A 27,974-nucleotide genomic window follows, 5' to 3' on the forward strand; every position below is an offset into this window, starting at 1 on the left:
TATTTTTTCTAAATGGCTTGATAAACCTTTCAATCCAAGTTACTGTATAATTCATCCTTTCATTTCTAAACTGACTAGTCACGTTTATTGTATACTGAATTTCTAGACACTTGGGATCTGAATTTGAAGGTTTGATTTTGTTTTCACTGATTTCTTTATGTGTTATCACAATATGGTTTTGATTACAGTAACTTTATTTTGTTTTCTTTTTATTCTGGCAAATTTCATCTAACAATCTATTTTTCAATAATTTCTTGTAATTCTTATATTGATTCTTCTACTTAATTACAGTATAATGATTTTAATCTGTTATATAGGAACTGTGGATTTTAATTAAAACTTTATTAAATTTATAAACTAATTTGAGAATTATGTATTAATAATATTGTTTTATAGCCAAAATATTTATTTGCCTTTATTTTGTTCTATTCTTATATTCTTCAATTGGTGTTTTAGTTCCTTCACATAAGACAGATCTTCCCTGCTATATTTTTTGTAATTGTTTTATAGATTGTATTATCATTGTGAAAGAAATCAGTTTTTTTTTTAAGTTTATGATGGATGAATACTAGAATCAGAAAGCTACTGCTACTATGTTTTAAAATTTATATTAGGTTAACTACAATCAATTCTCTGATTAAGACCAATAATTACAGTTTTCAGTTGTTTATTTTCTTTATTCACTGTAATTTTACTTGTAAACAGCAAGATGATTTCTAATATTCGGTCCATTTATTCATTTACTTAGTGAATTTTTTTTTAATTTTATACCTACTATATGTCAGGCTAAGTGCCAATGGTATCACATTGAAAACCTTAACCCTGGCTTTCAAGGAGCTTACAGAGGGTCATAAATAAATAAAGTAAATAGCTAATTAAGATGCAGTGTGATCAATTTTATGGTAAAGTTAAGCACTGGACAAACTGGAACACACTTATTTAATGTTCTAGGCATGCTTCCCTTCCCCCTCCTCAAATTTTCAAAGCATTCCTCTCTGTGCCTCAAGTGATGGGTCCCAAATTCTTTTGTGTTAAGAGGATAATCACAGAATTGAGTGGACTATCACTTCACCTCTCTAAAACTCTGAAAGTTCAAATCTGTAACTCTATTATCTATCATCTTTTACTTATTTCGCTTCCCTACCAACTTTTATGAGCAATAAAAATGATTCAGCATTACTACCTTAAAAAGAGCTTTGTACAAAAGAATTAAGCAGGTAGAATATAAAGGCAAAAAGAAAATAAGAATTAAAGTTTTTAAATTTTATTTTCTTTGACTTTCAGATCTAAATTCAGTGCCTATACATACTCTTTAAAAGTTAGCTCCTGTAGGCTTTGACATTAAAATATAGTCTACTCAGAAACATTAGAAGAGGTATGTTTCTTCCCTGGAACTTGTCACTTGACTTATAGAAATGTATCTGATGTTCATAAACAAACACTAATTTGTCATGAGCAACAGATCACAGGTGAGGACTTGTTTGGAACTTCATCTGCACTTTTTTAAAAAAAATAACCCATTTTATTTATCCATTCCACTACTGATGCATATTTGGATCTTTTTTCTGAATTGATGGTACATCCACTAATGCTTCTCTGAATATTGTGGAACAAGCATTTTGGTCAACATACTATGCATCTGTGTTGAGTATGTACCTGGGAGTGTAATTATTGGGTCATAGAGTGTGTGCACATCCATCTTTAGGAGATAACACCAAGGAGTTTTCTAAGTGGTTTTAACAGTTTGCCCTCACAGCCCTGTACAAGAGTTCCAGTTGTTCCACAACCTCATCAACACTTGGTGTTGTCAAGGTTTTTTATTTTAACCATTGTGGTTTATGTATAGTGGTATCTCATGTTTTTAATTTACATTTTCCTCATGAGTAATGATGTGGAGTGTCTGTTCATGTACTCATTCCCATTTGGTTATCTTTGTTTGTGAAATGCCTAATCAAATCTCTACCCATTTTTTTTTTCCTGATGGATCATCCATCTTTTTCTAAATAATTTATGGGAGTTTGTTACAATCTTAGAGATGAGTCTTTTTTTTTTAAGTTTTGCTATATGATTTAATATTATTTATTGCCTTGTCCTAAACAGCTTGAAATTCAATTTTGTAATCATAGCCTCAGCAATATGTATCGTATTTTTTTTACATCTTTATTGGAGTATAATTGCTTTACAATGTTGTGTTAGTTTCTACTGTATAACAAAGTAAATCAGCTATACATATACACATATCCCCATATCGCCTCCCTCTTGCGTCTCCCTTCCATGCTCCCTATCCCACCCCTCTATGTGGTCACAAAGCACCGAGCTGATCTCCCTGTGCTATATAGCTGCTTCCTACTAGCTATCTATTTTACATTTGGTAGTGTATATATGTCCATGCCACTCTCTCACTTTGTCTCACCTTACCCTTCCCCTTCCCAGTGTTCTCAAGTCATTCTCTACATTTGCATCTTTATTCCCATCTTGCCCCTAGTTTCTTCAGAACCATTTTTTTTTTTTTTAGGTTCCATATACATGTGTTAGCATACGGTATTTGTTTTTCTCTTTCTGACTTACTTCACTGTGTATGACAGACTCTAGGTCCATCCACCTCACTACAAATAACTCAATTTCATTCCTTTTTATGGCTGAGTAATATTCCATTATATATATATATATATATATATATATATATATATATATATATATATATATATATATATATATATATGCCACATCTTCTTTATCCATTCATCTGTCGATGGACACCTAGGTTGCTTCCATGTCCTGGCTATTGTAAATAGTGCTGTAATGAACATTGTGGTACATGACTCTTTGAATTATGGTTTTCTCAGGGTATATGCCCAGTAGTGGGATTGCTGGGTCATATGGTATTTCTATTTGTAGTTTTTTAAGGAACCTTCATACTGTTCTCCATAGTGGCTGTACCAATTCACATTCCCATCAGCAGTGCAAGAGTGTTCCCTTTTCTCCACACCCTCTCCATCATTTATTGTTTCTAGATTTTTTGATGATGGCCATTCTGACTGGTATGAGATGATATCTCACTGTAGTTTTGATTTGCATTTATCTAATGATTAATGATATTGAGCATCCTTTCATGTGTTTGTTGGCAATCTGTATATCTTCTTTGGAGAAATGTCTATTTAGGTCTTCTGCCCATTTTTGGATTGGGTTGTTTGTTTTCTTGATATTGAGCTGCATGGGCTGCTTGTATATTTTGGAGATTAGTCCTTTGTCAGTTGCTTCATTTGCAAATATTTTCTCCCATTCTGAGGGTTGTCTTTTCATGTTGTTTATGGTTTCCTTTGCTGTCATCTGCACTGTCTTACTAGATAATGGAAGAGTCTTCCCTAGGTGTCACAACAAGGGCATTTGCATTGCAGTAAACTTTATATGAACTATATCCAGGGTGACTTTACAATTTATCATCCAAATTAGGCCATTTTGTGAGTGAAAGAGGTTACTATTAATATTGTAATTATTCTAGGACAACAGGTGTAAATCAAGATTGTCCTGGGAAAATCTTGATGAATATTTACCCTATGTATGAAAAATAGTTTATATTGATTGATTGACTTGTTATAGACATATATATATATATTTTCTAGCTGTAAAGATGAATTCTCCTCATGATTATATGGCTTAGCATGCCTTGTCTTCACTTAACCTATCTCTCAGTTATCATTAGTTTAAAACTTTTGCTTGTCATATTCAGAAGAGTAATACAATCATTAAAGTACTCTTTTACATACAATAATTTACTATGTAATCAGATGGATTTGTCAAAGTATTAAACTAAGTTAGTAAGACCAAAAAAACAACACTGATACAGGTGACTCAGAAATTTTCTTTAGTAACAAGTTACAAGTGTCAATTAAAGAATATGAGAAGCAAAAGCCTCAGAGAAACAGATGCCAAGTTGGGATTGGATATGTAAGAGATTTTTGAGAGAAATGCCTGTGCAGGGTAAACGAGAGGAAGTGGAAGTAAGCAGAGAGAGCCTTCAGATAATAACGGAGGTCTGATCCCTGTGCAAGTATAAGGCAAAGAGGATGTTTGGGTTAAAAGAGTCTCAGACTAGAGAGCCCTACTAAACAGGCTTTGGCCAGGCCAGCAGGATTCATCCAACACAAGTTGCCCTTTAGAGGAGGCCCTAGTCTTGCAGGAACGGGTCTGTACTACCATTGCCACAATGTTCATTTATTGCCTGAAAGCAGCCCGGGGAAGCTTGGATCTGGTACAGATGCAGTGCTCGTCCAGAGGGCTGGCGCCTGGGCTGTCAGTCAACCATGTTCCTACACCAGGAGAATCGAGTGGCAACTTTTTAAGGCTGCCAATTTCATTTTCTTGGCAGAGTGTAAAGCTCTACTTGTCTCTATAAAAACCTCTACTTAATTACTTATTTTTTATGATTAGAAATTTATTTCTGGGCACTATCTGGTATATAGGAAGAAGCAGTTCATTCTTAGGTAGGCATTAATGTCAAATTAACTCCTTTTCATATAGTTATATTACAAAATTATGCAGAAAAATTGTAGTATACTATTAATATACAGAACAAAATTAAATTTTGTATAGCTCCACTAGCATAGAATACTTAGTGTATTCATTATACTGCTTTCCAGTTAAATCTTTAGCCATTTTATACCTAGGTTTTGATCAAGGCAAATTATTATATGTTACTTTGCATATAACATTAAATTATGAAAATAATTTAATATTTTTACAGACTTTTCATAATCACCAATTGAATGGATGCATCAATCACACCATATGGACATATAATACTTTACTTAAACCTGCTCTTTTGTTTAAAATTTGTGCTACTATAGATAACACTGTGATAAGCATCTTTGTATATGATGGTTTTTTGTATCATCTGAATAGTTTTCTCCATTAGAAAATAAGATCATATGGATCAAGAATAAAATTTTACTTATCTTTTTGTTTTCAGCAATTAGCATATTTTGTAATACATGGTATTTCCTCTATAAATGAATTAAAGCATTGGACTGAAGACTGAGCACACACTTTAGAAAGTCTTTTTCATCAGAGAGAGTGTGTGTGTGATTCCTTGAAATTATTATTCTAACTTCTCAGAACTCAAAGGCAGAGACTAAGCATTCTACCCATGCACAACCCAAATGCACTTGCTAACTACTTACCATAAATGTTGTTGTGTTCTTATAAATTAGAAAACTCAAAATCTAACTACCCTGGATTGTTTAACAAAGATAAAGTAAGATACCATGGAAACTTCAAAGAGAAAAGGAGTCTTCAAGCTAAATCAATCTTGTTTCAAATCATGGCTCTATTATTTAATAGTGTGGGTCCTGCGAATTCTATAAATCTATTTTTTTCTAATTTGTAAAACAGGAATAGTAATGTTTATTTCATGGGATTACTCTGGATTAAATGACATACCTTAATATGGAAGAAACCTAGCACTCGGTTCATGAAACATGGTAGGAACTTACTCAACAGCTGATAAGAACAATAAAAACATCAATCATCAAAATAAACATTTAGTAAAATTATATACTAAGGAGTATATTTATTTCCAATAATGATAAAATTATACTCATTCAAATTATTTAAGAGAAGTGCTTGCAAATGTCTACAAATTCCCATAATATTATCTACGAAAATAATACTTGTTTCCTCCAAATGAATGTTCATTCAACATAGGTAAATGTTACAAAACTTCCAGTCTATGAATGATAGTGAAACATCAGATATGCTATATGAACTATCTCTAAAATTATAAGTGTTTTTTAGTCACCAAAATAATACCAGTGTGAAATTAAGGTAGTTAATGAATATTCTGAAGGTAATTCAGAAAGTGTGGAGGAAAAATGAAGAAAATTAACTATAATGAAATTTCTTTTCTGCTTTGACAAAAATGAGGAAAGTTAGTTTATGATGTCATTGAGGTCAATTTTTATATTACCTCTGAGATAGCTGGGAAAAGGGGGATATACGTCAGTATAAGCGTGTGCTTCCTGGATTACCAAGATGTTACTACCCTAAAACACAGGAAAAACATATTTTTTCTGGGAACTTCCATTTGACTACAAAGAAAAATCAAGTTCTTATACGTGCAGTGGTCTGCATCTATCCATCAGATGTTTTATTTTATAAAACTGGGATTTAAAGGTAGATGGATGCCCTAAATTTTGGTTGTTGACAATATCTCAGAAGTTCTAATTAGATAAAATTTTCCTGGAAGACACATGAGCAGGATTCTTAATATTTCAGTACTTTTAATGCTTTAGTTTATAAATGAATGTATGTATGTACGTATGTATATATTTTATTGAGAAAAAATAAGAAATTATTTAAAGGAAATCATACAACTGTATTTCAGTAGTATATATTTTTGAAGTTAAATACAGCAAAACAATTAATACAAATGAGCACTTCATTAAAAATCTGTTAAATAAATGTACTCCAGGAGTTCACATAGGGATAAAATTTGTATACAGTGGTAATAAGCTAAAATCTCAGTGGCTTACAATACTAAATATTTATTTCTCGCTCAGGCTACATGTCCATTGTAGGTCAACTGTGGCTATGTTCATGTTGCCTTCACCCTGAAAGTGAAGTCATGGAGTAGTAGTAGCCTCTGCCTGAGTATGGCTGGTCTTCTGGCAGAAGGACAGAGATATGGTGAACCATGCACTGACAATAAATCTGCTTGGTAGTGATGTATGTTACATGTATTCCATTAACCAAAGCAAATTGCAGGGCCAAACCTGAGTTTAATGGGACAGGGATGCACTGCAGAAAGGAGTATTTCAGGTCACATGACCAAGTTAGAAGTCAGTGGAGTGAAAAGAATAATTCTCTGACATGAAGAAGAGGAAAAATATTGAGAAGAATAATGTACTCCATTATCCATTAACTCTCCGTTAATAACTATCAATACAATTATTGTAAAGATAAAATGAGGTACAAATACTTACAGGTTAAGTTTTAATTTACAATGTTAATTTATATTCTTTAAAAGGATAAAGAGAGTGGATGCTAACTAAACTTATTGTGGCAATCATTTTACTATATATACATAGATCAAATCATTATGTTGTACACCTTAAACATATACAATGTTATATGTCAATTATATCTCAATAAAACTGAAAAATAATTTAAAAGGATAAAGGGGGTAAAGGCTGCATTAGCTAAGATGTTTAGGTTCACAGCAAAAGAGATTTGAATGAATAGTGTAGAAATATCAACTAAGGCTGTTAAGATAAACTTGAATATCTACTGTGGGAGGGAAGCTCATCTCTCAAATATATGTAAATAAATAATATAGATTTACCTGATTTTACCAGTATAAAAGTTTATATATACTTTTTCAGTGGAGGACTAATATTTACTAAAGTTGGGTGTAAGTCTAGGTTGATCTCACTCAAATGAAGGTGGGGTTACTTACGGGTAATAAACAAAGTAGTTTGTTACTTTTGGTGAATTATAGATGAATATCTATGTTACTATATGTTTCTACCACAGTTCATAAGTAAGCTGAAACTTTATGCTTGTTAAACACACAGGCGTCGCAGGAAGCATTAGCTATAGGACCAGGGTTTGAGTCTCAGTTTTGAAAATAAATGAGTTTGTGCTTTGGTTGATTCCCTACTGACTTGTTTCCTCATTTACAAAATAAAGGCAGTGGGTTATTTGATCCCTAAAGTCCATCTTCTAGTCCTAAAATGTGATAATCATGCTTTCCATATATATACACATATATATATGGCAAGCATGATTATATATATATATATGTATATATATAGACATGTATATATATACATATGTGTATATATATAATATGTATATATATGTATACGTGATTATATATATATGTATATATATGGAGAGTGAGTCAACCACTCATGATTTGGTAAGACAATCTTTGACAGAGTTCTTGGAATAGATGTCTGGGGTCTCGGTTCTTCTGACTTAAAAGGAAGAAGCATAGGTGTGTTCAATACTTTTTCCTTTTTTCTTTGAATCCTTCTTCACTCATCTTTCCTTAAGTCTTCTTTTCTACACGTGCATTTTAAAATACATTTTACCAGACTAATGATTACAACTTTTCCTGCACTTATTTACCTTTTAATTTTTATTTTAGGGTGTGGTGGTATAGAGTCACTTACGTATGGTTGTGCAGATTGTGTACCGCACAAATCTAGGGCCACTCCTCACATTATCAGTGCATAATCTCTATGGCCTTAAATGACAGTTGTGGGAGTGGCAAAACTTTATTACATTAATATTATACGATATTTTCTTGCACTGGATTCTTCATTTTTGAGTATTATTAAAACAGGACAGTTCATATGATGTAGGCCTTAGTCTTACTGAATGTAAAATATTTCGAATGCTTTTTTTCCCCTCTTATTATTCTCTTACATAATTAGAATAATCTTAAACTATTTTTTAAAATACACTACTTGGTTGAACTTTCTATTATACAATTTTTGTTTTTGAATTCTTTAGTGTTGATAAAGCAGATGATGAAGATGATGAGGATTTAACAGTGAACAAAACTTGGGTCTTGGCACCAAAGATTCATGAAGGAGATATAACACAAATTCTCAACTCCTTGCTTCATGGCTATGACAATAAACTTCGCCCAGATATAGGAGGTAAGTTCGAGTAATCATTCTTGGATTTTGGTGACTGTGAAAGCCACATTTGCTGATGTTATTTTATCATATTTCATATTCCTTGAGTGTCCGATGTGTGTTAGAGACTGCGGGTTTGGCAATTATTATTTGGAATGGTACTGCTTTGAAAGCTTCACAGTTTGACGTGGGAAGAAAGACATCTAAACATTTTCGATGTAATTATTTTACAAGTGCTACAACAGAGCAATTTTTGATAAAACTGCCTGAAAAACTAAGAGATATTTCATAAAAGGGAATATTTGAAAGGTATGTAGGAGTTCCAATTTTTTGCAATGCTGCACTGTTTTAGTTAATGTAGAATTATAAGCCTTGAGAGTATAATTAGTGTAGACAATCCAACATTGTTCTTCTTTGTCAAAATTGTTATTCTCAGTCCTGAGCATTTATGTATACATTTTACAAAATAAATAACCTCTAAGATTCCCACTGCAACACTTTAAAACAAACAAACAAAATGTAAGTCAGCCAGATTTTTATTGGGATTGCATTAAATCTATAATCAATATAGAGAAATTGAAATGTTTACCATACTGAATTTTTACTGTACCAAATTCATGATCATCATATATTCTTCCACATATGTTCAATTTTTATTAATGTCTTCTGTAAAGAAGTGCTGAATATATTTTACTAGATTTAATTTTCTAACTTGAAGTTTTAATGTAAGTATAAATAGATTTTAAAAAAATTTTACTTTCTAAGTTTTTATTAGCAGTGTATAGAAATACAATAGATATTTTGCTAATCTACTCTGTCCTCAGCAGCCTTGCTAAATTGATCAACTTTATGTATTGTTATATTAATGTAGATTTTCTATAAACACAGAGAGTAATGACTATTACCAATAATGACTACTTTGCCAATAGTGTTTATTTTGCAAATACTGAGCATTCTAATTAATTTTCAAAATTATACTTTTTTCATGACCTATTGCACTAAGACTAGAATCAGTGTTGAATAGTCCTGGTTTGTTCCTGATATCAGGGAAACCAGTCTATATTTCACTATTAATTATGATGTTTGATGTAAGCTTCTTTTTTTTTAAGATGCTCTTTGTAGTTCCTTTATCTTCTTATTTTGCTAGGGTTCTTTTTACCTCCCTACTGGTTCAAATGACTTCTGTGCACCTATTGAAACCATCATATTGATCATATTTTGCCCTTTATTCTACTAATTTTTTTTCTGTAACTAACTTTGGCTGATTTTTAAAACTTAAACAAAATTTGCATGTCTGTAATAAATGTTACTTAGTTGTGACATGATAATATTTTTAAAATATCACTAGATTCAGTTTGATAATATTTAGTTTTGGAATTTTATATCTATGTTCATAAAGGGCATTAGCCAGTTATTTTATTTTCTGTAATGTCTTTTTCAGTTTTGGAGTCAATATTATGCTAGCATCTACAAATGAGCTATATTTCCCTCTCTTTTCATCTCTGAAAGAGTTACCTAAAATGGATTCTATTTCTCCCTTCAATATTTGGAAGAATTACTTGGTGAAGTCATGTTGGCCTAGAGTTTGTATTTTGGGAAAAAATTTTAGCAGTTCAATTACTTTATTAGTTTTGGTTAGTTTTCAAGGAGTTTAAATTTTAAAATTTACTTGAGTTAGATTGTTCATAACATCTTTTACGATATTTTTAATGTTTTTAGGATCTGAGGGCTTTTCTCCTTCGCCATTCCTGATATTAGTAATCTATTCTTTCATTTATGAATAAATCTTGAAGGGCTTTAAAGTTTTTATTAGTTTGTCATAAAATCGAATTTTATCTTTGTCAAATTTCTTTGTTGAAAATTTTCTTAAATTTTATTATTTTACACTATTTTGTTTATTATTAATCTATTTTCCATGATTTAATTTTCTGTTTTCCTAGATTATTTTAATTATTTTTTCAAAATAAAATTTAGGCTTAATAAAATATTATCTATCCATGAAATTCCCAGAAATCTTTCAGCCATAATGTTAATATTTACATAATCATAGAACCATTATCTAAATCATTAAATTAATATTGATACAATACTATTAACTAATCTACAGACCTTATTCAAATTGTGGCAGATACCTCACTGACGTCCTTTTTTTCTGTTCAGAATCCCAACCAAGATCACACATTGCATTTTGTTCTCATGCCTCCATACTCTCCTCCAACCTGGTATAGTTTCTCAGTTTTTCTGTTTGTTTCATGAACATGATAATTTTAAAGTATACTGGCCAATGGAACGCCCCTCAATTTGTCTGATATTTTCATTATTGGGCTGTGTTTATGCATTTTTGCCAAGAACACCACAAAAGTGATATTTTGTGCTTTCAGTGTATTGTGTTAGGAGGCATGTGATGTTTATATATCTTATTACTGGTGATGTAAACCACACTTTCATTAAGTGTGGTTTCTTCCACGTTTCTTCACTGTGAAGTTTATTATCTTTCTTTTTGATTAATAAATATGTTGTGAGGAGATACTGCGCTGGGGAGAACTATGCAGATATTCTCAGCACACTTTTGTCCATTCCTCTGGTCTGTATCAATGATTCTTACCTGCAGGAGCATTACTGTGATGTTTGTCAAGTGGTAAGTCAATATTATCATCATTCCTTCTACACAAATTAATTGTAATTCTGCAGTAACTAGGATCTGTGACTTGTCCAATTGTTTATCTGTTCACTTATTTATTTACTCAGTGTAGACCTCTAGATATATGTCTTATCTTATAGTTTATTATCCTTTACCATCGTTTATTTTATTGCTCAAAATGAAAATTTGACAACTGGTATGTCCTATAATTTTATTTCTCTGTTCTTTTATGTTTCTATCATTTTCTGAGCATATCCTTACTTTCTAACACATAAAATTTTCCAGGCTCCTCTTGATCCAGCAATGGAATTCATCATTTCTCCAAGAACCCTGGTTCCTCTTTTTGTAGAATGGTATTTAGAAACCAAGATGTGAGCACCAGGTGTATTTCTTAATATTGGGTGTCATTGCTTCTTGACCTTCTCATTGGGCAGAAGGAGAAAATATATGTTCTACACACACATTCATAGGCATCTATATTTCTATGTCTATCCCTGTGTATATGTATTATAAACCAGAAGTCAATACTGACAGCCCTGTTTCCAATCCAAAGACAATAGGGTTCATTCTAACCTTTCCCTTTTCCTTATCTGTAATTTCTTTTTCCATCAGGGAGACACCTGGCTCTCATTTACCCATAGTATATTTTAGTATTTGTTCAATTCCAGTAAATACATAAAGTAATTCTATAATTTTAACACGTCTATAAAAAATTAACTAGAATAAAATATTCATATACAATTTTTTTTGCCTTTATCTTTGCAGTATGTAATCAAAATACTGTTCCCAAAAGTAACTTAGGTTAGTTCTTTTCTTCCTTATCCCCATTCAATGTGGTTATGTTAACCATTTTATGACAGTTTCGTTTCCATGTTACTGGTTATATTCCACTTTGAATGGAATTTATCTATGTTTACTTTTAGCATTTGTATGATTTTATTTCTTTTACTTAATTCCCTGATGCATTTGAATTTTATTTCTGTGTATGGTGTAAAGTATGAATCTAATTTTTATCTTTTTCAAATGGCTTTTCTGTTGACTCAGCATGATTTATTAAAAAGTCAATCTTTGCTTCCATTATTTGAGATGTCAACTTTATCATATATTACATTTTCTTATGTACTTTTGTGATTTCTGTCCTTTCTATTCCATTCTTTCATTTGTTTTTCTATTTATTTGCCACCACACTATATTAACATTAGAGATTCAACAGTATTTTGAGACTAAAACATTTAGTATTAATATCTTATAAAGCTGGCCCCACCTCATATTTTCATTTTGTTTTGTTTTTCCTTTTCAGTTTTCCTGGCTATTGCGTGTCATTTAAAAAAAAATAGGAGCTTTATTATCAACAAGTTTAGATACATTTAAAAAAGAGCTGTTGGTATTTTTATTGGGATTGCATTAAATTTGTAAATTAACTTTGGGAAAACTAACATCTTTATAACATTGAATCATCTAATATGGGAACATGGGCTGTCTTTCTAAATCTTCATGTTAATTTTGTATCTCTCTGGAATGTTTTAAGATTTACTCATAGATTTTTCATATTTCTTAAATTGAATCCTAAGTATTTAATTTTTTTCTCCTGTAAATATTTCCTCAACTCTAATGTCCTCTACCTGATTTCTGGTTTTGCATATCAATGTCATTGATTTATGAATGTTCATTTTATATCTTACTACCTTCCTGCTGCCTTACTGATTTTTTTTGTTAGTTTAAGCATCATGTGTTTTCAAAATATGCTATCATACCATATACAAAAAAGTATTTATTTTATTTACCAACTCATATGCAACTAATCGAATTATCTTGTCTAAAAGCATTATGTTGTTTCATTGTCAAACATGTCTAATATAATAATGAATAGTAGTGGAGATAATGGGTAATTTTGCCTCGTTTTAGTTCTTATGGAAATGACTCTAGTGTTTCTTCATATGAATATTCACATTAAGAACTTATCCCTTGATTTGCTTGATTTAGTTTTAAAATCAGGAATTGGTACTGAAATTTTTCAAAGACTTTTTCAACATTTCCGGAAATAATTTTGAGCTTTATCCTCTTTAAATCTATTAGTATGGTGTATAGTATTAATTGAAACAATTTGCATAAAGCTTTCTTGGTCATGATATATTATAAACTTAATGAGGTATTGGATTCTGCTTGGTAATATATTATTTAGTATTTTGTATTGGTATTTATAAGTGATATTCATCTTTTATTTTTGAGTACTGTCTTCATTTGTTTTAGCCATCCTTTTACATTTGTTTCATGAAAAGGTATTTTCCTTCATTCTCAAAGGTGTAGCACTTTATCTGGGTGTTAGCATCATCTGACTTTTGGAAGTTTGATAGAATTCCATTATAAATTCATCCAGGTCTTGTGCTTTTTGGAAATAGTTAATCACTTTGATCACTTTGTTCTCCTATGAAATTTGGTCTGTTTGTGCTTTCTACTCATTTTTGGTAATCTGTATTTGCCTAGGAAAACTATCTCTTTTATTTAGGTTTTCAAGTTTATTTGCAAAGAAGTCTTCAAAGTAATTTCTTAGGATTAAAAAAAAACCCTTTTTCTGTTTCAATGTTTAGTTCCCATTTGTTATTTCCTATTTTATATTTTGTATTATTACCCCCTTTTTTCTGATCAAGAAAATTAAGAGAAGTGGATTTTTTCAGAATTTCCATTATTAATGAATGAGCTCTACTGTTTTTCTATTAACTACCTTGTAATTTCTACTTTGTCTTTATTATAACCTTCATTATATTTTATTTTGTTTTGCTTTTTCTTTTGAGTTGGAAATTTAATTATTTATTTTCCCTCTTCAATTTTTGGTGTGTTACTATCTGTATTTCCCTTTTTCTCCTGTAGATTTTGCCTCATAAAGGTAAATGCATTGTTATTTGGTGTATAAATATTTTGTGTTATATCTTCATAATGACTCTCATGGCTTTAAACATTAAAAAGTTGTTTTTATTGAGATGGTTAAATTGATGCCAATTACTTATCACAAGAAACAGAAATCTGTACTTCCATTTTACTCATCATATTTCACTATTATTATTTGACACTCTCTTTTCTTTCAATTAATGTCAACTCCCTGAAGGTAGAAAGCATCCTATCCCTCATTGCTAAAACAATGTCTGAAACATAAATTATGTTCACTTAATATTTACTGAGTGAACTTTTTTGAATAGAACCTAGAGTGTATAATCTTTTAATTTCATGTGTAAGTATTTTGACAGTTGTTCTACTTCATGGATTTAGCATTTTACCTAAATTATTTCAGATCGAGATTTGGACTTTCAAATGCTATATACATCTGTGACATCACATTGTTTAATAGATTAGACGAGACATGTCCTAAGTACCTTGATAATTATACCATGCATAGCAGCATTTGTATCTGTGCACCTCAGATTATACACAATGAATTAGTTAATTGTTCACATGATTTGTAGGCATTCCTTTCTGTCCAAAATTTGTGTTAACATCTTTCTTCTTCATAAATTATGAAAACAAATTTAATCAATTTACTGAGGACTTATGAAATTAATAACGAATTAACATTAAAAGGCTTTGTAATTCTAGTAAAGCTTTAATTACTTTATGTTGAGTTTTCTTTTTTATTTCTTAACAACTTTTCAGGTAGAGTCTACAGCTTTTCAAACAATTTCAGTGATTTAAAGTTTGATCTAATCTAAAAAATTACTATCCCAATAGATTTAAAGCTATCCCTCTCCCAGGATAGATGATAGACATGTGCCACTAGACAGGGACTTGGGGTGAGAAGGGGAGGATCTGCTTTTTTATTCCATCTGTTTAATTGTTCTAAGTTTCTAGTGATGGGAACACGCAGGAGATATGAAGAGTTAACTGGGTGCAGTTTGAAACTTTTGTCTTCTTAGTTTTTATTTCTTTTTGGGTTAACACCAAATGGCCCTTGGTACACTTGGAGAGGTAAACATATAAATAGTGAGGGTAGGAGGGTAGGAATAGAGTAGAAATGCTTTATGTTGTTGTTCATAGGCATTTTATACTGTTCAATTCCTTGACCTGGGGAATCTAGAGGCTTCTCTATATCTTCCACCTGCCTTAGCTCCTTTCATCAACAATCTAGTCTGGAGATATGTGCTGCTGGTGGCCAAAAAACTGGTAAGATGCCTCTGGTCCAGTTATCTTCCTTTGATGTGAATTGTACCCACAAGAAAATAAAATATCCTAGACATTCTAAAGAGTGGGTGTGCAGATACTCCATTACTTGTCTTTCTTTAAATCTCCTCTCCAACTTTTTTTTCCCCTGATCAGGTGTAGGAGTGGAAGCAGGTTGATAAGTCTGCTGTCTAAAGAGACATTAAACTACAGAATAAGACAGCAGTCTTTCATTCTCCTAAGAAGAAATTCCAAATAATTAAATTTACATATACTTAATATATATTATGTATATTAATAACAGTCATACATTTGTGAGTACTGAATACTTGAAATTGATTATTGACTATTGAGTACTTGAAATGTGGCTAGTATGGCTAAATTTCAATTAAATTTAATTAATTTCTATTTAAATGTAAGTAGTAATATGTACTGTGCAGAGTAGCATTTTATCTGTTCATCTCAGAGTATACATAATAAATGACTTAAGTCTCTCCAAAAAGTGATGTTGGGAAAGCTGGACAGCTACATGTAAATCAATGAAATTTGAACACTCCCTCGTACCATATACAAAAATAAACTCAAAATGGCTTAAAGACCTAAATATAAGACATGACAACATAAAACTCTTAGAAAAGAACATAGGCAAAACATTCTCTGACATAAATTGTAGCAGTATTTTCTTAGATCAGTGTCCCAAGGAAAAATAAATAAAAGCAAAAATAAACAAATGGAACCTAATTAAACTCAAAAGCTTTTGCACAGCAAAGGAAATCATCAACAAAACGAAAAGACAGCTTATGGGATGGGAGAAGATATTTGCAAACGATGCGACCAACAAGGAGTTAATATCCAAAATATACAAACAGCACATACAACTCAAGATTGAAAAAATAAACAACCCAATCAAAAAATGGGCAGAAGACCTATATAGACATTTTTCCAAAGAAGACATACAGATGGCCAAGAGGCAGATGAAAAGATGCTCATATCACTAATTATTAGAGAAATGCAAATCAAAACCACAATGAGGTATCACCTCACACTTGTCAGAATGGTTATCATCAAAAAGTCTACAAATAATAAATGCTGGAGAAGGTGTGGAGAAAAGGGATCTCTTGTACACTGTTGTTGGGAATGCAAATTGGTTCCTCCACTATGGAGAACAGTATGGAGGTTCCTTAAAAAAATAAAAATAGAGCTACCATATGATCCAGCAATCCCACTCCCTGGTACATACCCAGAAAAAACAAAAACCTAATTCAAAAAGATACATGTGCCCCAGTGTTCACAGCAGCACTATTTATAATAGCCAAGACATAGACACAACCCAAGTGCCCATCAACAGATCAGTTAAAGAAGATAAGATATATATATATGATATATATACATATATATATAAATATATATATAAAGGAATATTACTCAGCCATAAAAAGGAACAAAATATTGCCATTTGCAGCAACATGGATGGACCTAGAGAATATTATACTTAGTGAAGTACGTAAGACAGAGAAAGACAAATACTATGTGATATCACTTATATGTGGAATCTAAAAAATAATACAAAGACTCTATATACAAAACAGAAAAAGACTCACAGGCATAGAAGACAAACTTATGGTTACCAAAGGGGAGAGAGAGGGAAGGAGGGACAAATTAGGAGTATGGGATTAACAGATACAAAGTACTATACATAAAATGTATAAAATAGATAAGCAACAAGGATTTACTATATAGCACAGAAAATTGTAATCAATATCTTGTAATAATCTGTAATGGAATATAATCAGAAAAAAATAACTGAATCACTATGCTGAACACCTGAAACTAACACAATAGTATAAATCAAATGTACTTCAATAAAACTTTGAAAACAAACAAATATGAATAATTATTAAAGTGATCTTTGTAGGCATTCTTTTCTGTCCAAAATTTATGTTAGTATCTTTTCTAGCCATCTGTGTTAGTATCTACTAGCTAAGGTATTAGACAGCACAGTCTCAAGTATCTATTTATCCATATCTACCTTTTCTTCCATGTGTATCCACGTGTCTATTTGTCCATATGTGACCTAGGGAAGGAGATGGCAAATGTTAGTTGACATTCCTTGTTAGTAAGGCCTGGGAAGAAGCATCTGGACCCAAATATGACATCTTTGTGTTGAGAACCCCTGCTGTCTGTTCTAGGGCAATAAGACATAAGTCATAGTTCTTTCAAAATCTGTATAACTGCAATATCCATATCAGTGGGACTGTTTCTTTTTTAATACCATTGAGGGGCAGTAAGAAAAGACCATTAATCTTATTTTCCAGGATTAGAGTTTTTGACTGACTTAAATTAATTTTAATATCCAAGGTGACCAAAAAGCTACATATTATGCTAAAGATATCTTAGACTATTGGAATACAGCATGGTTAAAAATAAGTATGAAGAAAATATTTTTAAAATTCATTTTAGTTTATATCTTCTGATTGATAACCAATTACCCACCCAGAGTGAGCTCTCTTCGGTTTTGCCTTAACTACGTGGAAACTCGATGTTGAGCTCACTGTTTTTTTCTTTCTTTCTCTTTTCCTTCCTCTTTGTATTTTCTGGATTACTAAGTTGCCTGGAATGTCTATTTCTATATACTCACTTGCACTAGGAGTTTACTTATATTCTGGTGAGATACTTAAAGCAAAGTACTTAGAAGTCACAGCACAGAAAGAGGCCTTGCAAAAATAACTCAGTGTCCTCTTTACCTGTCTTCCCTCTATCTATCAAAAATGTAATTTGCTGTGGCAGTACATGCTTTTCTAAGTCATTGTTGTACTATCACAAAAAACAGATCTTTGATCTCTGTGTGTATTGATGAATTAAACATAGTGTGCCCACTTTCTAAACATCATTTAATAAGCTTGGAATAGCAATTTTCTTTTAGCTTCATTTTCCTACTTTTTAATTGAAGTATGGTGTTTTCCTTTTTAAATATCACTAAAATCCTGCAATTGGACAAACCTTCTACTGAGAAAATCATAAAGCCAAGAAAGTACTTACTCAATTACTAAGAATCCTGTATTTTAAGTGATTTCACCCAAAAGTATTGTTCATAGCATGAATCAATGAAAGCAGTAATAAGTCATTATTAAGGAACAATTACAGATTTCTGTTGTTTTCCTTTTTATATTTTGAAGCATATAAGCACTAGCTGTAGTTTCAAAATTAATCTGAAATATTTTAATTCACTTTCAGGTTTATTCTTCGTCGTGTTTTGGGGATGAAGTTTAAAGGATTGGATCAAATGATAGCACCTCAAAGTTATAAAATGATACACATAACAACTCAAAAAATGCTCATAGTTTGCAAATATATGTTCATTGTGTAATTTATTGAATATCTTCTGTGAATAGCAATGTTCTACGCTGGAATTACTGATGTAATATATCTTTTGTCCCATCTCAGAAGAACTTGATGTATGCGCATCATGAAATAGTGTGGCTCAAGCCCTAATGCCAGAGTTAATATTTTTGTAACATACATATATTTGCCTTATAGTTAGGTAAGGAAATGTTGATATCAAGAAACCAGGACTGATCACTCATATCTACATCTTTCTCTACTGTAAAATGTGAAAAGTATGTCCTGTAAATAAAAATGTCCTCAAGAATACTACTCAGCCATAAAAAGAAACAAAATTGAGTTATTTGTAGTGAGGTGGATGAAACTAGAGTCTGTCATACAGAGTGAAGTAAGTCAGAAAGAGAAAAACAAATACCATATGTTAACACATATATATGGAATCTAAAAAAAACAAAAACAAAAACAAATGGTTCTGGAGAACCTAGGGGCAGAATAGGAATAAAGACGCAGACGTAGAGAATGGACTTGAGGACACGGGGAGGGGGAAAGGTAAGCCGGGACGAAATGAGAGAGTGGCATGGACTTATATATACTACCAAATGTAAAATAGATAGCTAGTGGGAAGCAGCCACATAGCACAGGGAGATCAGCTCAGTGCTTTGTGGATAAGGAGGGTGGGAGGGAGACGCAAGAGGGATATATGTATATGTATAGCTGATTCACTTTGTTATAAAGCAGAAACTAAGACATCATTGTGAAGCAATTATACTCCAATAAAGATGTTAAAAAAAATCATTTAGTTCTTGTTATAAGCGGTGTTCAGCCCCAAGTATCATGCAATAGAGAGCAGGCACTCAGTTTTTGTTGATTTATCAGATGAACTGAAAAAGTCTAATCAGATAAGACTGGTACATTGCACTTAATTGCTTATAACTGTTAATAAATATACTAACTGAAACTAATAAACCTATTGTTATTAATTGACTTTCATAAAAACCACTCTGTAAATCTAGTTATATTTAGCTTAATTATATGATATTTATTGGTTACAATTCATAGCTAGTCAAACATAAATGGCAAATGATTAAAGCAACTCATCTCAGAAGTCATCAGCTTAGGTTAAGCTATATAAGTTAAGCTATATAACCTTCTATAAGTCATAGAACCTACTTTTATTTAAGAAATCTAATTGTTGGCTACTAGATCGAATTACATTGTCATGTATCATGTAAATCTAGAAACCTATAGTTTTGCATACTAAAACTATTTCTAACAAATCCCATTTATTTTTCTAGCTAAGAAAATATGTATGTCATGTAATAAAATATTTGCTTGAGGTAAAACAAACTAAATAAATACTGTATGTTTTTCTAAGTGTAGGGCTTTTTATAATTTCAAAGATTAAAAATAAATATGGTTTTAAAATAATACAGGCACTGTTTTCCAAAATGCCTCAAGTTTTCCATGGAAGCTTACCAGCCTGGAAGCTCTGACAGACTAAAAGTTACTAAGATAGGGAGACTTGAGACAGGATAGGGACTCAGACAGGCAGATTCAGCTATGTACTAGAGGAGGGGGTTCATCCTGCGAGGTCTAATATAGTGCCTGCATTGTAAGAGTGGTAAGTACTGGGCCAGAAAGGGAAATCACATAAACTTATCCAGAAAGGATAACTGAGTATACAGTACTGGAAACATGCTTACTTTAGCATAGAAACTTTCAAGCTACAAGGTGGTTTTTCTGCTTTATTTTATTTGCATTATCTCTATGTAAATCTCCATGAGATCTATGACAGATTTTCTTCTCACAATGTCTTTTTCCCTTCCTGTCTTCTTTATGAAACCTTTATATGCATTCCTCAACAAGTATTTGCTGAATCAGTAAATGAACCCTTTATGCTTTATATGGCAGGGGGGGTAGGGAGTAAAAAGAAACTATGTGAAAATGTTTTTCATAGTGAACAAAAAAATCTCATGAGTATAAGTTATCATCATTATGGTAAATCTCATTATAGCAAGCCAAAAATACCTGACAAAGGTTCAAAGCCCAAATCACAATCAAATATGCACTATTGCAGATAGTAGTTAATCATATCATTCGATTAACTTTAAAAGGCTGACCTGTGCTGCACATTTTGATAGAATATAAGAATACAGCATATACCATTTAAACACTAACTTGGAAAACACAAATGGTTACGTACAAAACACAACAGATGAAGTCCACAGGGATGGCTGTACAATATATTCTAAGAATTAGATGAAAATACACCTTTCACTGGAACCAGCTATAAACAACCCAAAGGAATTTTGTTAACAAGAGAGGAAGGAGGTGTGAACAAATTTAATGAAGCTCCTCACAAGAATCAGACCTGGATGTAGACGCTTCAGATCTGTCACCTCCTTTAATCATCATAACTATGCTTCAAGCTCTAGTGTGTGCCGAACTAGCTTATACTGGCTCACAATAACCACTCATTATATATCGTCCCGACTCTGTATTCAGTGACTTCACACTGGTGTCTTTAAATCTTTCATTGTGGGAGTATTTACAACACTGAAATCAGCAAAAGGTACAAATCGGGGCTTGTTTTCTCCCAGTCCAAGAGCAAGTTTGTTAACATTTGCTAGCACATCATGATATGCACTAAGTAGGATAACATAACAATGTTTAGGCTCTAAAATCCATCTAATCCTAAAATTCTATGACTATTGCAGAGAAAATTACCTAGCATTTTTAACTGAATAAACTTCCTTAGTTTTAATGGATGATTTAGACAGTTTTAGGCTGTACACTGGGAGGTTTTTAGTCAAAAATGGTAATTTTTAGTTACATAATTTATTTGTGAAATGAAATTGTTGTTGTGTTTATATAATGGGCCATGCTTCCTCATTTAATAATGAGAATGTTTTATTCTTGAAAGTGTAAAATAGTAATAGTTATTAAAATTTATTTAAATAAGATTTATTTAAGACAACCTATGATTATATCTTTGACCATTCTTTTTCTTTTTTTTTAACATCTTTATTGGAGTATAATTGCTTTACAATGGTGTGTTAGTTTCTGCTTTATAACAAAATGAATCAGCCATATGTATACATATATCCCCATATCTCCTCCCTCTTGTGTCTCCCTCCTAGCCTCCCTATCCCACCCTTCTAGGTGGTCACAAAGCACTGAGCTGATCTCCCTGTGCTATGCGGCTGCTTCCCACTAGCTATCTATTTTACATTTGGTAGTATATATAAGTCCATGCCCTCTCTCACTTCGTCCCAGCTTACCCTTCCCCCTCCCTGTGTCCTCAACTCCATTCTCTATGTCTGTGTCTTTATTCCTGTCCTGCCCCTAGGTTCTCCAGAACCATTTGTTTTTATTTTTGTTTTTTTAGAGTCCACATATATGTGTTAGCATATGGTATTTGTTTTCCTGTTTCTGACTTACTTCACTCTGTATGACAGACTCTAAGTCCATCCACCTCACTATGAATAACTCAATTTCATTTCTTTTTATGGCTGAGTATATGCCACATCTTCTTTATCCATTCATCTGTTGATGGACACTTAGGTTGCTTCCATGTCCTGGCTACTGTAAATAGAGCTGCAATGAACATTGTGGTACATGACTCTTTCTGAATTATGGTTTTCTCAGGGTATATGCCCAGTAGTGGGATTGCTGGGTCATATGGTAGTTCTGTTTTCAGTTGACCATTCTTTATATTGGTATTTTGCAGTGAGGCCCACAGTAATTGAAACTGATGTTTACGTAAACAGCATTGGACCAGTTGATCCCATAAATATGGTAAGTAATGAATATTAAAAATAGTTATCTGGCATAGAGTTCTGGAGTATATATATACCACAATAATAGAAAGAATATGTGAATAATTTCTGATAACTAATTCTGAATGAGTTCAGGGCAACAGATGCAATTAGTGATTCGTTGGTTGTGCATAGGCTGACTCCAAGGTATAGAGATGATTTTGCAGATGGTAGAGTCATTTTTTGAGATAGGGAATATAGCCATATGTGCCCTCAGATGCTGAAGGCACATTCAGGAGGAACCGTCCAGTAATGATTTGGATTTTAATTTCGAGGAAGAAGTTATGACTGGAAATAGATGTAAATTGGGGAGGGAAGAGTGCAAGCAGTATAAAATATAGCTTAAAGCCTCAATAAATGATCCAAGGAAGATGCAGATTAAGAGGAACACAGATCTGAGAATCAGATGGTATTTATAATGAGATCAATGCATGTAAAATACAGGTGGAAGAAAGAGAAATGCAGAAAAGGGACATACTCAGAAAAGTCAGAGGGTAGGAGAAGAACCAGGGAGAAGATGATATTGAATAATCTGAGGAAGAAAAGAGAATGGAAAAGAAGGAACTAATAATCAGTTGTCAACATACATGAGAATCCAGTGATAAATGGAATAAATTGGGCCCACTGGTGTTGGTTATATGGTACTGGTTATCTCTGTTAGGTGAAATTCAGTGGAAAAGTGAAAGAAAGAAAATAACAGCTGAATCATACGTCTCTCCTCCATCCTCAAAATTGGTTTCCTATCCAACTTCTTGTCACAGAGCTAGAAATATGGGTTCTGCAGTGATAGACATGCAATCATGTGTGGATTTCAAGGTGATGGTGAGTAAGTGGGAATGCAGGTTAATTTTATGAACTACTATTTTGAGAAACTTGACTTAGAAGAGAATGAGGTAAGAGTTTGGTGGTAGAGAAGGAAGAGAGTAAAAGAGAAATATGAGCAAGAGAGAATATGAGAAAATGTCAAGGAAAGGTCATTTAGGATGGAAAATGGAAAAGTCTGTAACTATGCTTATACACAGAATAAATAGTTTTCATTACCATTTGAAAGACATAATTAATAACTCCAATATAACCCACAGACATTATTTAAAATAGGTTGAAAATGTGCTGTTCCAAACCCTAATGATCCCATTTCTGTGAGTCAAACTACTTGGTCCCATTCAATGAGCTCAATCATGTTTTATGTTCATCTCCTCTGATTTGGTCACCTGTGTTACTCTCTCAGGCTGCCGTAACAAAGTGCCAGAGACTGCTTGCTGAAACAACAGACATTTCAGACATTTATGTCTCCAGTTCTTAAGGACAGAAGTCCAAATCAAGGTGTCAGCAACTTTGCTTTCTTCTCAGGCCTTTCTCCTTGGTTTGCAGATGGCCACCTTCTCACTGTGTCATTACATGGGCTTTCTTCAGTGCATATGTTTCCCTGGTGCTCTTTGTGTATCCAAATTTTCCCTTCTATAAAGACAGCAGTCAGATTGGATTTGGGTCCACCCTAAAGACCTCATTTTAACTTAATCATCTATTTAAAGGCCCTATCTTCAAATATAGTCACATTCTGAGGTACTGGGGGTTAGGGCTTCAACATATGAATTTTGGGAGGACAGCATTTAGCCCATAACACCATGCAAAGATAATTCTGTAACCCTTTGATGATTTTTCTCCCTAACTTCATTTATTCATTATCACAATAAATTGTCTCTTTATTACTGATCTTAACCACTTTATGCCTGAATAACCATCATTATATACTTGTCTGTGTCTGCTTATTCTTATAGTATTACAGCCGTGCTCAGTTTTTCTCTTACTCAATACAATGTTCACATGATTGTCATTAACTTTCACAGCTGCCTATATTGATTACCGTACTGACAGCATTTTGGTCACACCATAATGGACATCTGTGTTGCCTTAGTGCAAATAAATACGAACTGGCTTGGGATAAGTTGAATTTGAGAGTCTGAAAATAGGAGCCAACTGTCAGGAGAAAGGGCTGGAGCAACTATTTTCCAGGGATTAGCTAAACCTCCGAGGAATTGGAAAAGCAGTGTTAAAGTAAAGAGAGAAGGAAAAAGAAACAAATATCAGACCTTGAGGAACATATATTGGGTTGGCCAAAATGTTCGTTCGTTTTTTCCTGTAAGATGGCTCTGGTAAGCTCTTAGTTGTCTTTAATTTGAAACAATTTTGTTAGATTGTATTGTGACAGCTATCATATCGGCATGCATTTAAAAAAAAAACTTACCAAATTGATGAATTTTTGTGTAGCCATTTTAATACTGAAGGTGGAAGAAAAAAAGCAACATTTTTGGCATATTACGCTTTATTATTTCAAGAAAGGTAAAAATGCAACTGAAATGCAAAAAAAGATTTGTGCAGTGTATGGAAAAGGTGCTGTGACTGAACAAACCTGTCAAAAGTGGTTTGTGAAGTTTCGTGCTGGAGATTTCTCTCTGGACAATGCCCCACGGTAGGGTAGACCAGTTGAAGTTGATAGGGATCAAATCAAGACATTCACTGAGAACAATCAACATTATACCACGTGAGAGAATAGCCGACATACTCAAAATATCCAAATCAAGCATTGGAAATCATTTGCACCAGCCTGGTTATGTTAATCACTTTGATGTTTGGGTTCCACATAAGTTAAGTGAAAAAAACCTTCTTGACCGTATTTCTGCGTGTGATTCTCTACAGAAACGTAATGAAAACATTCCGTTTTTAAAACAAATTGTTGCGGGCGATGAAAAGTGGATACTGTACAATAATGTGGAACAGAAGAGATGGTGGGGCAAGTGAAATGAACCACCACCAACCACACCAAAGGCCGGTCTTCATCCAAAGAAGGTGATGTTGTGTACATGGTGGGATTGGAAGGGAGTCCTCTGTTATGAGCTCCTTCTGGAAAACCAAACAATTAATTCCAACAAGTACTGCTCCCAATTAGATCAACTAAAAGCAGCACTTGACGAAAAGCATCCAGAATTAGTCAATGGAAAATGCATAATCTTCCATCTGGATAACACAAGACCACATGTTTCTTTGATGACCAGGCAAAAACTGTTACAGCTTGGCTGGGAAGTTCTGATTCTTCTGCCATATTCACCAGAGACTGTACCTTCAGATTTGCATTTATTTCGGTCTTTACAAAATTCTGGAAAAAATTTCAATTCCCTGGAAGACTGTAAAAGGCACCTGGAACAGTTCTTTGCTCAAAAAGATTAAAAGTTTTGGGAAAACGGAATTATAAAGTTGCCTGAAAAATGGCAGAAGGTAGTGGAACAAAAGGGCGAATACATTGTTCAATAAAGTTCTTGGTGAAAATGAAAAATGTGCCTTTTATTTTGACTTAAAAAACCAAAGGCACTTTTTGGCCAACCCAATATATTTAAGGACCTGAAAGATGAAATTGAGGTAGTAAATTAAACAGCATAGTTGGCAAGAAAATGAAGATAAAGCAAGGGAAGAGAAAGTTTCAAAGAGTGTTTTAGTATTACTTCTACCCCAAACAAATTTGTATACAACCTCTTGGTTTTTGTAAAGATAAAGCATTCTATATACCTGTGTGTATTGATTTAACATTATGCAAATATAAGATTTCATAAAGTAATGCCTTACTAAAATGTTAATTTTCTCTTTAAAAAAATCATAAAATATTCAGTCTCTAATTAACCAATACTTAGATAAGCCCATTTGGGCATGTGGAAGTCTAAATTTTCCTGCATTGCATATGTTTTATTTGGGGCTTTTGTTTTCAATTTGAATGAATTCATTAAAGAAAAATGTGGTCATTAAAGAAGAAGTAGAATTCAAGACTGAATTAGTATTCCAGAAATATTTTGACAAGAATGGCTATCAAGAGGCTTCTATGATAATCTTCGTATATAAAAGTTTCATGGTATTAAATATTTAGTTTTCCCAGTGGGGCAAATTAGACACTTGTAACCTTGGACAGTGATAGTTTTTTAAAAAAGCTAATTAAGTGAAATTACTATTAAAATTGGTGATACTAAAGCACGTATAAGAAAAAAAAACTGTGGAATATTTGATAGTGTTTATTAAAAGAGAAGCATTGTCATACTAGGGATTAAGGAACAGTTTACATAGAAGACTATTTTAACTAAACAAAGCAGGAAAATTAGAATTCAGTTATTATAAAATGAACAAAATTGCTTTGACTGTGAGTGTAATAAAGCAAGCAGACCTGAGTGTAATTAAGCAAGCAAGTGTTTTTTCCCTCTTTACACATACAACTTAAGTTACTGATAAGGAACAAAATTAATACATAGGTTTAATGTTTTTATTTTTTCAAATGAGGCAAAATTTTGGTGCAAAATGGTTGTTTCATTTTAAGCTTGGCTACATAAAATAGTATCTGTAGATTACAGATAAGGCCTAAAGCAATATCATTCTACAATAGGATATGTCTTTCTTTTCTTTTTAAATCCAGGGTTAGATTAATGGCTTCAATCCTGGTGCCACTGTCAAAAAATAGATATTTAATAATTGCATGTTGAAAGAATGAATAAATCAATAAATAGATCGTTCCTATAATTTCTATTTTGAGAATGTAAGTGCAAAGTGAATAACAGATGCACTAATGAAGATTGAAAAATTAACTTGGAAAGAGGCTGTTCAACTATGCATCTCTAATTAAAACTATCTAATTGTAAACAGAACAGAAATATACAATCAAAACTGAAGGCAAAAAATGTTAATAGAGGTTATTAGACTGGAATTAAAGTATTTAACCTCTTAATTTTTCAGGTTTTGAGAAGATTATGTATTTTCACTCTTTCAAGTAAATGTGTCAGGATAATTAAACAATTGCACTTATCCTCTGGTAGCAAATACAACGTTCAAGGGTTATAGCGATTCTCTGAATCAAGTCAAAATCAATGAAAGCTCCAGGGAATCCAAGATGATATTATAGGTATATAACACAAGGGGAGTAAGTAGAAAACAATTATAATTGAAAATTCCAGGTATAATTTGGACATGGGTTTATTCATAGGAACTGGTACACCATTATATAGTCCAATATTTAAGAGATTATCAATATACGCATTTTGAAAGTGTCAGACCAGAGAGATAAACAGCTATAAAAAACTGTTCAAGAACAAGATCCCATTTCATGTCTGTAGAACTTAAGTTTATATCATCCTAACTGCCAGGGTCAGAGGTCACATGGTCTTAGAATATGCTTCCGAAGCTGAATAGATTCTTCCAGCGTGAAATTGCGATTGGTTTTGGTAATGGAGACAGGGATGAAGAGTGAAAACACAAGTTATGAGGAAGGCAACTTATAAAGGAGCCAGGGCACAAGCTGGGCTAGACTCCAAAGTAACTACCTGCTGGAGATGACAATGCTGGGGAGAG

At 32.5% G+C, this 27,974-nt stretch overlaps 1 protein-coding gene across 1 annotated transcript in view; it reads left to right on the plus strand.

The window, feature by feature from the left end:
- Positions 1-27,974, plus strand: part of GABRG1 (gamma-aminobutyric acid type A receptor subunit gamma1) — a 68,104-nt gene that overhangs the window by 8,113 nt on the left and 32,017 nt on the right. Inside the window, exons 2-3 of the mRNA XM_004268306.3 lie at positions 8,518-8,666; positions 22,508-22,575. Of these exons, the coding sequence (XP_004268354.1) occupies positions 8,518-8,666; positions 22,508-22,575 (217 nt within the window). The remainder of the gene's footprint in view (positions 1-8,517; positions 8,667-22,507; positions 22,576-27,974) is intronic.

The sequence above is a fragment of the Orcinus orca genome, chromosome 4 (assembly GCF_937001465.1).
Source record: "Orcinus orca chromosome 4, mOrcOrc1.1, whole genome shotgun sequence".
NCBI classification, from domain to species: domain Eukaryota; kingdom Metazoa; phylum Chordata; class Mammalia; order Artiodactyla; family Delphinidae; genus Orcinus; species Orcinus orca.